The sequence below is a fragment of the Dasypus novemcinctus genome, chromosome 8, assembly GCF_030445035.2.
Source record: "Dasypus novemcinctus isolate mDasNov1 chromosome 8, mDasNov1.1.hap2, whole genome shotgun sequence".
Lineage (NCBI taxonomy): Eukaryota > Metazoa > Chordata > Mammalia > Cingulata > Dasypodidae > Dasypus > Dasypus novemcinctus.
In genome coordinates, this window is record NC_080680.1 from 58,678,135 (window position 1) to 58,692,337 (window position 14,203).

The 14,203-nt window shown below is 37.2% G+C and overlaps 1 protein-coding gene across 4 annotated transcripts in view; it reads left to right on the forward strand.

The window, feature by feature from the left end:
• Positions 1-14,203, forward strand: part of CCDC171 (coiled-coil domain containing 171) — a 549,802-nt gene that overhangs the window by 448,080 nt on the left and 87,519 nt on the right. For all 4 annotated transcript variants that reach the window (XM_058301890.2, XM_058301891.2, XM_071216743.1 and 1 more), the window contains one exon: positions 11,251-11,403. In XM_058301890.2, coding sequence (XP_058157873.1) covers positions 11,251-11,403 — 153 coding nt within the window. The remainder of the gene's footprint in view (positions 1-11,250; positions 11,404-14,203) is intronic.

Genomic DNA, 14,203 nt, shown 5'->3' on the forward strand with positions numbered 1-14,203 from the left:
AATGCCTATAATACGTATGTTTAAGCGTTTTGCATTATCATTCAGGTCCCTAAGTCCTACCTGGATTTTTTCTATCTTTTTATCGACCACTTCAGCTATCTGTTTGATTTCCGATGTACTGTCTTCCACATCACTATTTCTCTGCTCTGCCTCCTCTAGTCTGCTGATATTTTCTGGAAGTGTATTTTTGATTTCTTGAACTGTGGTGTTCCTTTCCATCATATCTATTATCTTTTTGCGTATGTCTGCAATTTCCCCTCCAAGTGTTGTCTTCATGTTTTTAACCTCTTCCTTTACTTCATCAAATTTGTCGGTGATAAATGTTCTGAGATCTTTCATTGCTTGTGCAACTTCTATTCCCCTTCCTGATTTTTAGTTTGTTGATTGGATTCAGCCATGTTTTCCTGATTACTGGTTTGGTTTGTAGATTTTTGTTGTCATCATTTTTTCCTTGACAGGTTTAATCAGTTCCTTAGCTTCTTTGTCTAGTCTTGGAGATTAATTAGCTGTTGCTTTTATATAAGTGTTATATGTTCTCTTTGTCACTTTGTTCTTCTTATTCTTATTTCTTATTGCTGGTTAAGTTCACTTGAAAGGAAAGTATTAGTGCCAGGGAAAGGCAATTGTGTAAGCAAGGAAAAAGTGTAAAGTAGTATTGGTGATATATGTTAACAAAGCAACAATATGAGATCTGGGAGGATGGAGGTTAGATTCATGTAAATTGTGTAGAGTTATAGCAGTAGGTAGAGTACCTATAATGAGATAGACGATTGAATATGGGAGGAATATGGTATGAACTAAAAAGCTATTGTTTTCGTGAGAGAGGGAAAGAGAAAAGAAAGGTAATAGTTTCAAGAGTGGATAACAGACAGAAAACAAAACAAAGGTATTAGAAATTAAGAGTTAGACACTTTGTGGATCAAAGAAAGCGAGGTGGAATATAGAAGAGATAGTAGATGATGGTGGATATCAAGATGTAGGGGAAAGGGGATAGTGTAGATAGCCAAATTCTATTCACACAGAAATGAGGCAGTGGAGGATGAGGAAATCCAGCAAATGTGAGGTGTTTCCTGCAGCACCTATTGTATAGTTAAGATAAAATAGAATAAGGAGAAGATGGGGGACGAGAGAGAGAGAGAGAAAAAAAAAGACTTTGGGGGATACACTGGGAGAAAAGACTAGGGGATAATGCAATGTTAGCAATCAGAACATTAAAAAAATAAAAAATTAAAATAGAGTAAAAATAAAAACAAAAGAAAACAAAAAAGAAAAAACACAAACGTTGAGGGCTAGGACATTCAAGGACCTCAGATGGACCTCAGGGTGTGATGGATTCAGGGATGGAAAGTCTGAGATATTGAGGACTCAAGAGGTGTGAGTCTCTGGGGTATGGGCCACCAGGGTTTAGGGGACTCAGACCTGGCAACCTCAAGTCCAGTTAACAGGAAGCCTGGGAGCACCACAGTGCATCACAGCCTTCAGGGATCCCCGCAACTGGGTGCTAGCCCTATGGGTGAGGTCACATCCACAAGCTCTATCCTGTGTTCTGTACCCCACAATTCACTCACTTACTAGGATCTATTCTGTGGATATATCACCAATTGACTTCAGGACCCCTCCCACCTGTTACCCCCCAGAATGGCCACCTGGGGGCGCCTCTAGGCTGCAGCCAATTTAATGACTCAGATCAATAGCCAGGTCTGGGGAGGGACTCCAGCCGGAAATGCTAATAACAGAGTCCAAACCCGAAATTCCCATGCTTCGCAAAATATTCCCCTAATCAGCTTCCAAATGTCTCCCACCCTACCAGACCCTGGTGGCGTCTCTTTATTGCTATCACTTTAAGTCCACTGTAGATCGGCAGCCGGGCTTGGTGGGGGCGTGGCTCTAGGCGGAAGCGCTATTATTTGTGTCCACAATCAAAAATTCACCCCGTTCTGCCATAAAACTCCCATTTGTCTCCCCAAATCGGTCTGCAAGCGCCTCCTGTCCTATTAACCCCCCAATAGGCTGCTCAGGGCTTATGAATTCCCCAGTACTGCAGAGCCTCCAAAAAAGAAAAAAAAAAAAAAACCACCACGGCAGCACCTGATGCTGCGGCTCCGCCCTCCCAAGGAGGGAACTTCCCGCTCGCAGCTGGGACCTCTGTGTTTATTTTATAGACGTATTTTCTCTGTTACCTTCCCACCAAATCATTGTCCAGATACCTCCTGACTCGCAAAAATCCCGAAACAGCCTGGTCCCGAAGAGGCTCCAACGCTGCCCAACCGCTTCCCTGCAGGAGATACTATCAGGCAAGTTCACTCAGCCACCATCTTGCCCCGCCGCCCCAAATAAATTTCATAGCTAGTTTTTCTAGTTCATTAAAGAATGCTGTGTTGATTTTAATTGCCTTGAATGTGTAGATCCGTTTTGGTAGGGTAGACATCTTAATAATATTTAGTCTTCCTATCCATGAACAGGAAATATTATTCCATTTATTTAGGTCTTCTTTAATTTCCTTGAACAGTCTTGTGTAGTTCTCTGTGTATAACTTTTTTACATACTTATTTAAATTGATTCCTAGGTATTTGCTTTTTTTATTTACTATTGTAAATGGTATTTGTTTCTTGATTTCCTCCTGAGCTTGCTCATTATTGGTGTACAGAAATGCTACTTATTTTTGCGCATTGATCTTATAACCTGTGACTTTACTAAGCTCATTTATGAGTTCTAGAAGCTTTGTTGTAGACTTCTCAGGGTTTTCTATGTATGGGATCATGTCATCTGCAAATAATGAAATTTTGACTTCTTCCTTTCCAATTTGAATGCCTTTTATATCTGGTTCTTGCCTTAGTGCTCAAGTAAGTACTTCTAAGACAATGTGATAGTGGGCATCCTTGTCTTGTTCCTGATCTTAAAGGGGAAGATTTTAGGATTTCACCCTTGTAAACGATGTTGGCTGTGGGTTTTTCATACATACTCTTTATCATGTTCAGAAAATTTCCTTGTATTCCAATCTTTTGCAGTGTTTTTATTACAAAAGGGTGCTGTATTTTGTCAAATGCTTTTTCTGCATCTTTAGATATAATCATGTGATTTTTCTCCTTCAATCTGTTTATATGGTGTATTATATTGATTGATTTTCTTATGTTGAACCATCCTTGCATACCGGAATGAATCCCACTTGGTCATGGTGTGTAATTCATTTAATGTGTTGTTGAATACTGCTAGCAAGTATTTTGTTGAGGATTTTTGCATCTAGGTTCATTAGAGAAATTAGTCTGTAATTTTCCTTCCTTGTGGTGTCTTTGTTTGGTTTTGGTACTAGGGTAATGTTGGGATCATAGAATGAGTTAGGTCATGTTCCTTCTTTTTCGATTTTTTGGAAGATTTTCAGCAAGATTGGCATTAGTTCCTTCCAGAATGTTTTGTAGAATTCATCTCTGAAACCGTCTGGCCTGGGGCTCTTCTTAGTGGGAGGTTTTTAATGATTGATTCTATCTCTTTACTTGTGATTGTTTTGTTGAGAGCGTCAATTTCTGCTTTCATCAATATAGGCTGCTTATGTATTTCTAGGAATTTGTCTATTTCCTCTGAATTGTCATTTTTGTTGGAATATAGTTTTTCAAAATATCCTCTTATGATAGTCTTTATTTCTATGGGGTCAGTGGTGATATCTCCTTTCTCATTTCTTATTTTGTGTATTTGCATCTTCTCTCTTTTTTTCTTCATTTGTCTAGGTAAGGGTTTGTCAATTTTATTGATCTTCTCAAAGAACCAGCTCTTGGTTTTGTTTACCTTTTCAAGTGCTTACTTGTTTTCTATTTCATTTAGTTCTGCTCTTATCTTTGTTCTTTCTTTCTTCTTCCTTTGGGGATACTTTGTTGTTTTTTTACTAATTCCTCCAAATGTAAAGTTAGTTCTTCAATTTTGGCTCTTTCTTCTTTTTTGATGTATGAATTTATGGCTATAAATTTCCCTCTCAGTACTGCTTTTGCTGCATCCCATAAGTTTTGGTATGTTGTGTTATCATTTTCATTAGTTTCAAGGTAGTTATTAATTTCTTTTGAGATTTCCTCTTTGACCCACTGTTTTTCTAAGAGTGTGCTGTTTAATTTCCATATCTTGGTGTGAAATCTGGGCCTCTGGCCATTGCAGATTTCCAGCTTCACTGCACTGTGGTCAGAGATATTATTTTGCATGATTTCAATGTTTCTGAAGTCAATGAGACTTTCTTTGTGACCTAGCATATGGTCTATCTTGGAGAATGATCTATGTGCACTTTAGAAGAATGTATATCCTGCTGTATTCGGGTGTAATTATCTGTATATGACAATTAGGTCCAGCTCCACTAATACACTGTTGAAAGTTTTTGTTTCTTTTATTGATTCTCTTTTGAGATGTTCTGTCCAAAGTTGATAGTGGTGTATTAAAGTCCCCACTATAATTGTAGAGGCATCTGTTCTTTCACTTAGTTTTTCCAGTGTTTGCCTCACGTATTTTGAGGCACCCTTGTTAGGAGCATATTTATGATTGTTTGTTCTTCTTGAAAGATTATCCCTTTCACTAATATGTAGTATCCATCTTTGTCTCTCACAATTGTTTTGCATCTAAAGTCTATTTTGTCTGATTTTAATATAGCTACTCCTGCCTTTTTTTGGTTATTGTTTCCTTGTAAGATTGTTTTCCAGCCATTCACTTTCAACCTCCTTAAGTCCCTGGGTCTAAGATGTGTTTCTTGTAGACAACATGTAGATGGGTCATATTTCCTTATCCAGTCTTCCAGTCTGAATCTTCTAACAGGTGAGTTTAATCCATTGACATTCAGTGTTATTACTTTCAAGGAATTCTTTATGTTAGCCATATTTTGTTTGGACTTATGTTTGTCATATTTTGTTTGTTTTTTCCCTTCTCTTTTTGTCTTTTTTGTTGCTCTTACACTCTCCTCCAACTCTGCCCCTCCTGTTTTTTTCTTTCTTCCTGCAGAACTGCCTTTAGTATTTCTTGAAGGGCAGGGTTCTTGTTGGCATACTTTTATAATTTCTGTTTATCTGTGAATATTTTGAACTCTCCATCATTTTTGAATGCTAGCTTAGCTGGGTAGAGTATCTTTGGTTGGAAATTATTTTCTTTTAGTACCTTGCCTATATCATACCACTGCCTTCTTGACTCCATGGTTTCAGATGAGAAATCAGCACTTAATCTTATGGAGCCTCCCTTGTATGTGATGGTTCTCTTTTCTCTTGCTGCTTTTAGAATTTTCTCTTTGTCTTGAGCATTGGATAATTTGGCAAGTATATGTCTTGGGGTAGGCCTGTTGGGATTTATGGTGTTTGGGGTGCGTTGTGCTTCCTGGACATGTACATCCATCTCCCTCAGTAGATTTGGGAAGTTTTCAGCCATTATTTCCTGCAACACTCCTTCTGTCCCCTTTCCCTTCTCTTCTCCTTCTGGGATGCCTATAATACATTTGTTTGTGTGTTTTGCATTGTCATTCAGGTCCCTAAGTCCCAGCTGGATTTTTTCTACCTTTTTATGTATCAGTTCTACCATCTGTTTGATTTCAGATGTACTGTCTTCCACATCACTAATTCTCTCCTCTGCCTCTTCTAATCTGCTTCTATTTGCTGAGAGTGTAGTTTTGGTTTCTGGAACTGTGGTGTTCATCACTATCATATCTGTTATCTTTTTGTGTATGACTGCAATTTCTTTTGTATTCTCTCCAAGTGTTTTTTTCATATTGTTAATTTCTTCCTTTACTTCATTAAGTTGGTCTCTAATATGTTTTTTTTTAAGATTTATTTATTTATTTCTCTCCCCTTCCCCCTGCCCCAGTTGTCTGTTCTCTGTGTCTATTTGCTGCATGTTCTTTCTTTGTCTGCTTCTGTTGTTGTCAGAGATACGGGAATCTGTGTTTCTTTTTATTCAGTCATCTTCTTGTGTCAGCTCTCCATGTGTGCGGTGCCATTCCTGGGCAGGCTGCACTTTCTTTCACGCTGGGCGGCTCTCATTACGGGGTGCACTCCTTGCACGTGGGGCTCCTCTACGCGGGGACACCCCTGTGTGGCAGGGCACACTTTGAGCGCATCAGCACTGCGTGTGGGCCAGCTGCACACAGGTCAAGGAGGCCCGGGGTTTGAACCGTAGACCTCCCATGTGGTATACAGATGCCCTAACCACTGGGCCAAGTCCACTTCCCTCTAATGTGTGTTTTGAGATCTTTAATTACTTGTCCAGTGTTCTGCTCCTCTTCCTGGTTTTTAGTTTGTTCATTGGATTTGGCCGTGTTTTCTTGATTATTGGTTTGGTTTGTAGTTTTTTGTTGCTGTCTCGTCATCATTTTTTCTTGACGGGTTTAATCAGTTCCTTAGCTTCTTTGTCAAGTCTTGGGATTAATTAGTTGTTGTTCATATGTCTTCTCTTTGTCACTTTGTTCTTCTTACTCTATTTTCTTGTTGCTGGCTAAGTTCACTTTGAAGGAAAATGTTAGGGCCAGGGAAAGCACAATGAGTAAGAAAAGAAAATGTATAAAGTAGTATTGGTAATAAATGTTAACAGAGCAACAATGTGAGATCTAGGAGAATGGATGTTAGACTCATGCAAGTTGTGTAGAGTTATAGCAGTAAGTAGAGTACCTATAATGAGATAGTCAACTGACTATGGGGAGGAATATAGTATAAATTAAAAGACCAGTGTTTTCATGAGAGATGGAAAGAAAAAAAAGACAATAATATCAAGAATGGATAAAAGACAGAAAACAGATCAAAGGTATTAGAAATAAAAATTCAGGCAATTTGGGGGCTAAAGAAAGGGAGGCGGAATGTAAGAGAAACAGTAGATGATGGAGGATAGAAAGATGTGGGGGAGTGGGGATAGTGTAGGTGGCCAGAATCAATACACGCAGAAAAGAGAAAATGGAGGATGAGGAAACACAGCAAGTGTGAAGTGCTCCCTGCAGCACCTATTGTATAAAAAAAAAGAGAATAAGAAGAAAAAGAGAGAAAAGGAAAAAAAAGAGAAGAGAAAAAAGGGGGGGGGAAGAAAAAGGGGGGAACAAGCAAGAAAAAGAAAAAGAGAAAAAAACTAAATAAATGGAAAAGGACCTTGAGGGATAAAATGGGAGAAAAGGAAAAGACCAGGCGACAATGCAATATTAGCATCCAAGACAATAAATAAATAAATAAATAAGTAAATAAATAAACAAATAAATAAATAAATAACCAACCAACCAATCAACCAACCAACCAACCAACATTTTAAGCTGGGAATCCTCTTTGCAGTTAAATAATACACTTAGGGATCTGACCTTCCCCTTTTCTCCTTTCCTCACTTCTCTCTCTCCCAGGGCAGCAGGAAAGCTGCCTGAGTGGTCCAGTAGGAGATTCAAGTGGGTCCTTGTTGAACCAACTCAACACAGAAGACTATGACTCTTTATTTCCAGTGTGAGAGCACGAACACCTCACCAGAAACCCCAAATATGCTCTTGCAAGCTTGGATAGCATGTCCTACGGTCCCTCCCTTAGGTGTGCTAGGGGAGGTCTAATTGATTTTCTGACTCCACCTTCTCCCAGACCAAGTTTCCTATCCCAGGACGTTTAGGTAAATTGGGCTTCCTCAGCAGATTTGCCTCTCCTTTCTTCCCAGACTCTCCCCAATTCAGCTAGTATACTCCTCCAAGCTGAAGAAGAAAAAAAAAACAACAACGAAAAACACGGAGGGCTAGGGTAATCAAGGACCTTAGACGGACCTCAGGGCATGGTGGAATCAGAATTGGGAAGTCTGTGATATTGCAGACTCAAGGTGTGCGAGTCTCTGAAGCATGGACTACTTGAGTTTAGGGGATACAGACCTGGGAACCATGCATCCGGTTAATACGGGGTTTGGGAACATGGCAACACAACAAAGCTTTCAGGGAGCACAGCGGCCGGGCCACCAGCCCTAGGGGGAGGAGTCCCACCCACAACTTCTGACCTCCATGTCAGAAACCCAAAATTCCACCTCACACAAGAATCTTTTCTGTCACTGTCTCACCAAATCGACATCCAGACACCTCCTGCCCTGCAAGCCCCCGAAACAGCCCACTCAGGGTTTGGGAACACTGCAGTACAACAAAGATTTCAGGGATTGCTGCAGCCAGGCCACCAGCCCTAAGGGGAAGCTCTCCTTCACTTTTGAAGGAGAATTTTGCTGGATGCAGAATTCTAGTTTGGTGGGTTTTTTCCCCCCTTTAACACTTTAGGTATTTTTGCTTTATTCTCTTCTTATCTTCTTGAAGATAAGTTCATTGTAATTCTTATCCTTGTTCCTCAGTAGGAAAGGTGTTTTTTAATCCTTCTGGCTTCTTTAAAGATTTCTCTTTCTCTTTGATTTTCTGCATTTTGAGTATGATATTCCTAGTTACAGGTTTTTTCTTATTTACCCTGCTTGATATTTTCTGAGCTTCTTGAATTTGTCATTTAGTTTCTGTCATAATTTTTAAAAATTCTCAGCCATTATTGCTTCAAATATTTCCTCTGTACCTTTCTGTCTTTTTTCTCCTTCTGGTACTCTCAATTACATGTATTTTACACTTTTTGTAATTTCCCAGATTCTTGAACATATTGTTTCATTTTTTCATCTTTTATCCTCTTTGTTTTTAAGTTAGGGAAATTTCTTCGGCATAGCTTTAAGGTCATCTATTCTTTCCCCACTTGTGTCCGGTCTAATAATGAGCCCATTAAAGGCATTCTCCCATATTGGTTAGTCTTTGATAAAATAGTTTCTTTTAAAAGAAGTCCTTTGTCAAGGCAAACAAAATGCTCTGGGCCTATTTCAAAGTAGTCACTTTTTCATTTTCCTCTGCTTCGGTGGGAAGCATGAAAGGATTTATTTCCAGTTTACAAAGTAAGAAACTGGTGGGGCTCCTGGAGGTGAAACTGGCAGAAGAGTGGGGACTTCCCTAAGACTAGATCTCTAGATTTTTTGATCTCTCAAGCTAGTCCAGTTCAGTCTCCAGCAAATAGTCAATTGCTGTTTAAATATTTCTACCTTCTCCTGATGAACTGAAATTCTCTGTAACTGCTTGTGTCTCCATTTTTCAAGGCAGTGGGTTTCCCTGCAATCTCAATTCTCTGATGAATCTATGAAAAGTTGTTGATTTTCAGTTTTTTAGCTTTTTTTTCTTGTCAGGAGTGACAGCTTTCGAACTGAGATGGTACCTTCCTTATTTATTGTTGGCTAATAGAATTTACTTTTGTTTACTTTAGCCTTTTAGACCTCATAGCTGTCTGCTACTTTTCCAATTTGAACAAAGCATGATTGATAAGTTATTCACTAGATTGTTAAGATTTTATTTTTCCAACTAGCTTCATCCTTTCCTCTAAGGTATTATATGCCCATAAATATATCTATGGTTTCAATTTGCAATTTTGGTCTTTTCTAATTTTTCATTCTATTATTTCATCAGACATTAATTCAGTCAGTCAGTCAGTATTCATTTGGGCCACCATCATCCCTAAAGAATGAAAGATGTATAAGATATAGTAACTGGCCTTAAGGAGCTACTCAGTGTACTAAAGAAGACAAACATGTAAACTAATAAATATCTACTAAAGCAATAAATACAATAGTGGAAGCAGGCATAAGGGACCCACTGCTGCTACCTTCTCCAGGGTAGACATTAATAGTACCTTTGGGCTGAAAAGAGGATTCTTGAGCAATGTAGTATCTGAGCTGGATTTCTGAAAACAAATAGGGATGTATTAGGTAAATGTATGAAGTTTTTTTGCTCTTACTTACAAATAACTAATCTATTTTTATTCCCCAGACATTGTATTTACAATGTTTCTTACTCATTTTATTCATCACATGCATGCACAATTGTTCATCAAATTATTACATCACATGCATTCATCAAATTATTACATCACACACATTCACAATTGTTCAAATATCTAGTTTCCCAAAGCTTTCCAAAATCATATCCTTCAGATTGAATTCAATTTGGAAATTATCAGATGGTACTCAATTGTAGCTGTGACTGGAACATTTTTTCTTGCAAATAATATAAAATTATTTTGCAGAGTGTTTTTGAAAAGTTTGGTATCATTTTGCCAAATTAGAGCTATTTTGAAAGTCTTTTTAAAAAATGCTAGAGTAGTAACATTGTATTTAAAATTCACTACAAATTGCTTCAGAAAAAAATTCTATAAAATATGATTAAACTTTAATAAGGATGTTCCAACAATTCCCGAAATGTTATACTATTTGTTTACAGTAGATAAAAAGTTTTCAGCATTTTCTTGTGTTACTTTTTAAAATTTAATTTTATTTATTTCTCTCCCCTTCCCCTGCTCCCCCCCGCCCCAGTTGACTGTACTCTGTGTCCATTTGCTGTGTGTTCTTTGTCCGCTTCTGTTGTTGTCAGCGGCATGGGAGTCTGTGCCTCTTTTTGTTGCGTCATCTTGCTGTGTCAGCTCTCCGTGTGTGTGGCACCATTCCTGGGCAGGCTGAACTTTCTTTCGCGCTGGGCGGCTCTCTTTACGAGGCACACTCCTTGCACATGGGGCTCCCCTACATGGGGGGCACCCCTGCGTGGCACAGCACTCCTTGCTCGCATCAGCACTGCTCATGGACCAGCTCCACATGGGTCAAGGAGGCCACGGACCTCCCATGTGGTAGATGGATGTGCTATCCATTGGGCCAAGTCCACTTCCCTCGTGTGTTATTTTATTATGTATAAGGTGAGGGCATTCTTGTATTATGTGAATGAATATAATTATGCTTTTCTTACATTATCAAAATCACATTACTACAAAAGAAAAATAAAACAAAAAATGATGTTACTTATTGGTAAAAATTCATAAGATTGTTTTACCTCCTATGGGTCAAAACTTGTTTTTTGGTGAATTGAAACATTTACTACCTCAGCTTATTTTGAAATATTTTGTTATATATTCATCTGTTGTGTATCTCTTAGGAAAGAAATTTAGGTCAAATTATAACTTGAATTTTAACTTCAGTAAAGAAAATAAGTGTGCCCTCTTTAAAACTGCAAACTAAATTTAAGCACAATGAATCTAAATATATCTTATTTAAATATATAGTCTAGAAAAGAGGTTTCAATTACTTCCTCTAAAACTTTCTTAAAACAGTCACTGTTCACAGTATAAAATTTGAGGTCCAGCTTTATTATTTTAAAGAAAGATGAAAATTTTAATGATTTTGCTTTCAAATTATGATTATATGCTTTATTTGAATTGTATGTGACATAATTTTTTATTTCTTAAGGCCATGATTAAAAGTTTCATGGATGTCTACCAGCTTGCAAGTTCTAGAATTGCTGCATTAGAGAAAGAAATGACGTCTCATCGAAGTCACATTGCAACCTTGAAATCAGAACTTCACACAGCTTGCTTACGTGAAAATGAAAGTTTACAATCAGTAAGTCCTTATCCTACAATCCTTCTTTGGATTTTTGGATCACATTTACATTCATGCTTTTATTGTTAATAAAGATCACTGGCCAGTATATACAATTTAGGTTAAATGATCAATCAAGTGACATAAAATTATTAGTGTGGAGAAATTTTTGAAGGAAGCAAAGCAATTAATTTTTTCATTGTATCATGTATAAAGATGCGTATTGTTATCAATGCTAAGACACTACATCAAGATTTCTTTGTGTTTGGCAGTGCAGCTGACAGTTGGATTTGGCAGTATGCATACTTAAAGCTTACAACTGTCTGAAGATTCAGTGTGTCCCATTAAGACAGAATATTATTAATTATGCGTTTAACCAAAATGGTAATTAGAACATGTGATTATTCTCTGTAGAAAAATAGACTTATCCATAATACATGCCTGGCTAAAGATGCATGTTGTGATTCATCTGTATGATTAAAATTCAGTTTCAGAACTCACTTTATGTCTTAAAATTTTAGCCCATGATTGTGTTAAAGCAAATAGATGCATACCTTTGGTTTAGTTCATCAGCTCCTTCAGGTCCTAGCTCAAATGTCAGAAACTCTGTGAAGCCTTTTCTGACCATGATATTTAAAATTGTAACTCTCCCCTCTACCACACTCCACCCTGCCCCACATGCTCACAAATTCTCTTTCCTGCCACATATTTTCTATAACTGTCCATCTTTGTGGCTTTATTTATTTTTTCACTATAGTACTTATCATCGACTGACATATGGTATATTTTATTTATTTACTTATCTGTCTCCTCTCTACTCCTAGTAGAATATAAGCTCCATAAAGATAACAATTTGAGTTTCTTGTTCACTCTTATATACTAGTGTATACAACAGTGCCTGGCATATAGATACTCAACAAATGTTTATTAAATGAAAAAATACTAGTCATTTATCCAATATATATATAAAGTCATTCATTTGGTATCTGAGATGTTAGTTCAGTTGAGTTTAACTTTTTAAAAGACTTTCTTTACTTCTTAATGAGAGAGTAGTGAATCTGATCTCCATATGGGATTAAAATGAGAAGATTTTCTTTAAATTTGAGAAAGTATTTGAAATTTATTCTAGCCTTATTCTGGAACATATTCAACTTTCTTCCTGTGAACTCACTATCCCATTAGTTAATATTACATTATGCTATTTATGTAATATTCATAATCCATGTAATCTATCAGCTTTGTTGGATTTAACTATTGTTTATTGTTTATTTCTGTGATTCATGTGAAAATGTATTTATGGAAAGGCCAAACTTGATAAAATGAGTCCTCATGGGAGGTTCAAAATGTTTTTTACCAATTATTTGGCAACTAGTACCTTAATTGAGTTATTTTTAATATAACTCACTATCATAATAACTCTACTTCTCAACCTTTTTTTTCTCTTCTGAATATATCTGCAGTATGTGTTCATCAACTCATTGTAAAAGATGGTTCACTATGGCAGTGAGTGTCAAAATTCCCCAAGTGATTCTAATGTGTCCTCCTAGGAGAATGATGTCTACTCCCATATCTCTATATGTCTTGTGTACTCTCTTGTCTCTTTCCCTTAGTTGAAAATCACTATTTTTAAAACAGTTATAAATTTGTGCAATAATTTTTATTTTTCAAGATATTTGTTTACACATTTTCTAATTTGAAAATCTTAAAGACTCTCTGGAGAGGTAGAAGATTCAGACATAAGTCTCTATATTTTATAGGTGAAAGGCAATACAGTTTGATGAATAAGAGCTTGGGTTTGGAATTGTATACCTTAAGAATCTATCAAGTGTTAGTAACAGAAAATCTGAGTAACATGATTTTTAAAATAGAGGTTTTTTCCCTCTTATAGCAAGAAGTATAGCAAGGTGTCTCTTGTCATTAATTTAGTGTCTCAACAGATCTGTAATTGCCTTGCCTCTCCCTCACTGTTGTAAAGATAGCAGCCTAGCTCTAGGATTTGCAGTCACATTCAAGTCAGCAGGATGGATTGACCCCAGCAATATCTGTTTTTCTGTATATATGGAAAAGCCTTCCAAGGAATCTCCAAATAAACTTCCATTTATATCCCATTATCTAGAAATGGGTCATGTGGCCACTGTTGTTATAATGAGTAAAGGGAGAAGGGAGTTAGGAATGGGTATTGAGTTAACCATTTTGTAGTGTGGGTTATATAAGTTATAGATAGATTTGGATGCAGTTTCCATTTCTCTCAATTGCTGACTGTCTGGCTTGGATCTCAGGTTTTTAATCTGTAAAATGGGGGAAATGATATTACATACCTAATAAGGATGTTGGGAGGTCTAGTGAGAAGTGTTAAAGTACTTGGGACTTTGCCTCACATTTAAGTAGTCAAAAAAAGCTATTATTCATGTTACCCGTACCTTGATATACAGTAGTTGGATTGCACCACAGGGAAAGATTATTTACTAACCTAACATCTTTAGCTACAAACCTGCCGTTTTGTTCTGTTTCTTATTTTAGACTTGAGCATGCAAGTCCTCCTCTATAATTATCATCAGTACATTCCAATCACTGAGCTCTCTGTCCTCTCCACAGGTTGTCTTCTCCTCCTTTCACTGACAGATTCTTAAAAAATAGTCTGTACTTGCTGCTTGTATACACTCACCTCCGATTACTCTTGAGCTTATTACTATCTGGTTTGAGTCTCTCATTATGCTAAAACTATATTCTCAAAGGTAAAAATAACTTTTTGCTTACCCCATCCATTAGTTCCTTCTCATCCCTTTAAACCTTTCTGAACATATAAGGCTTTTAGCAATTC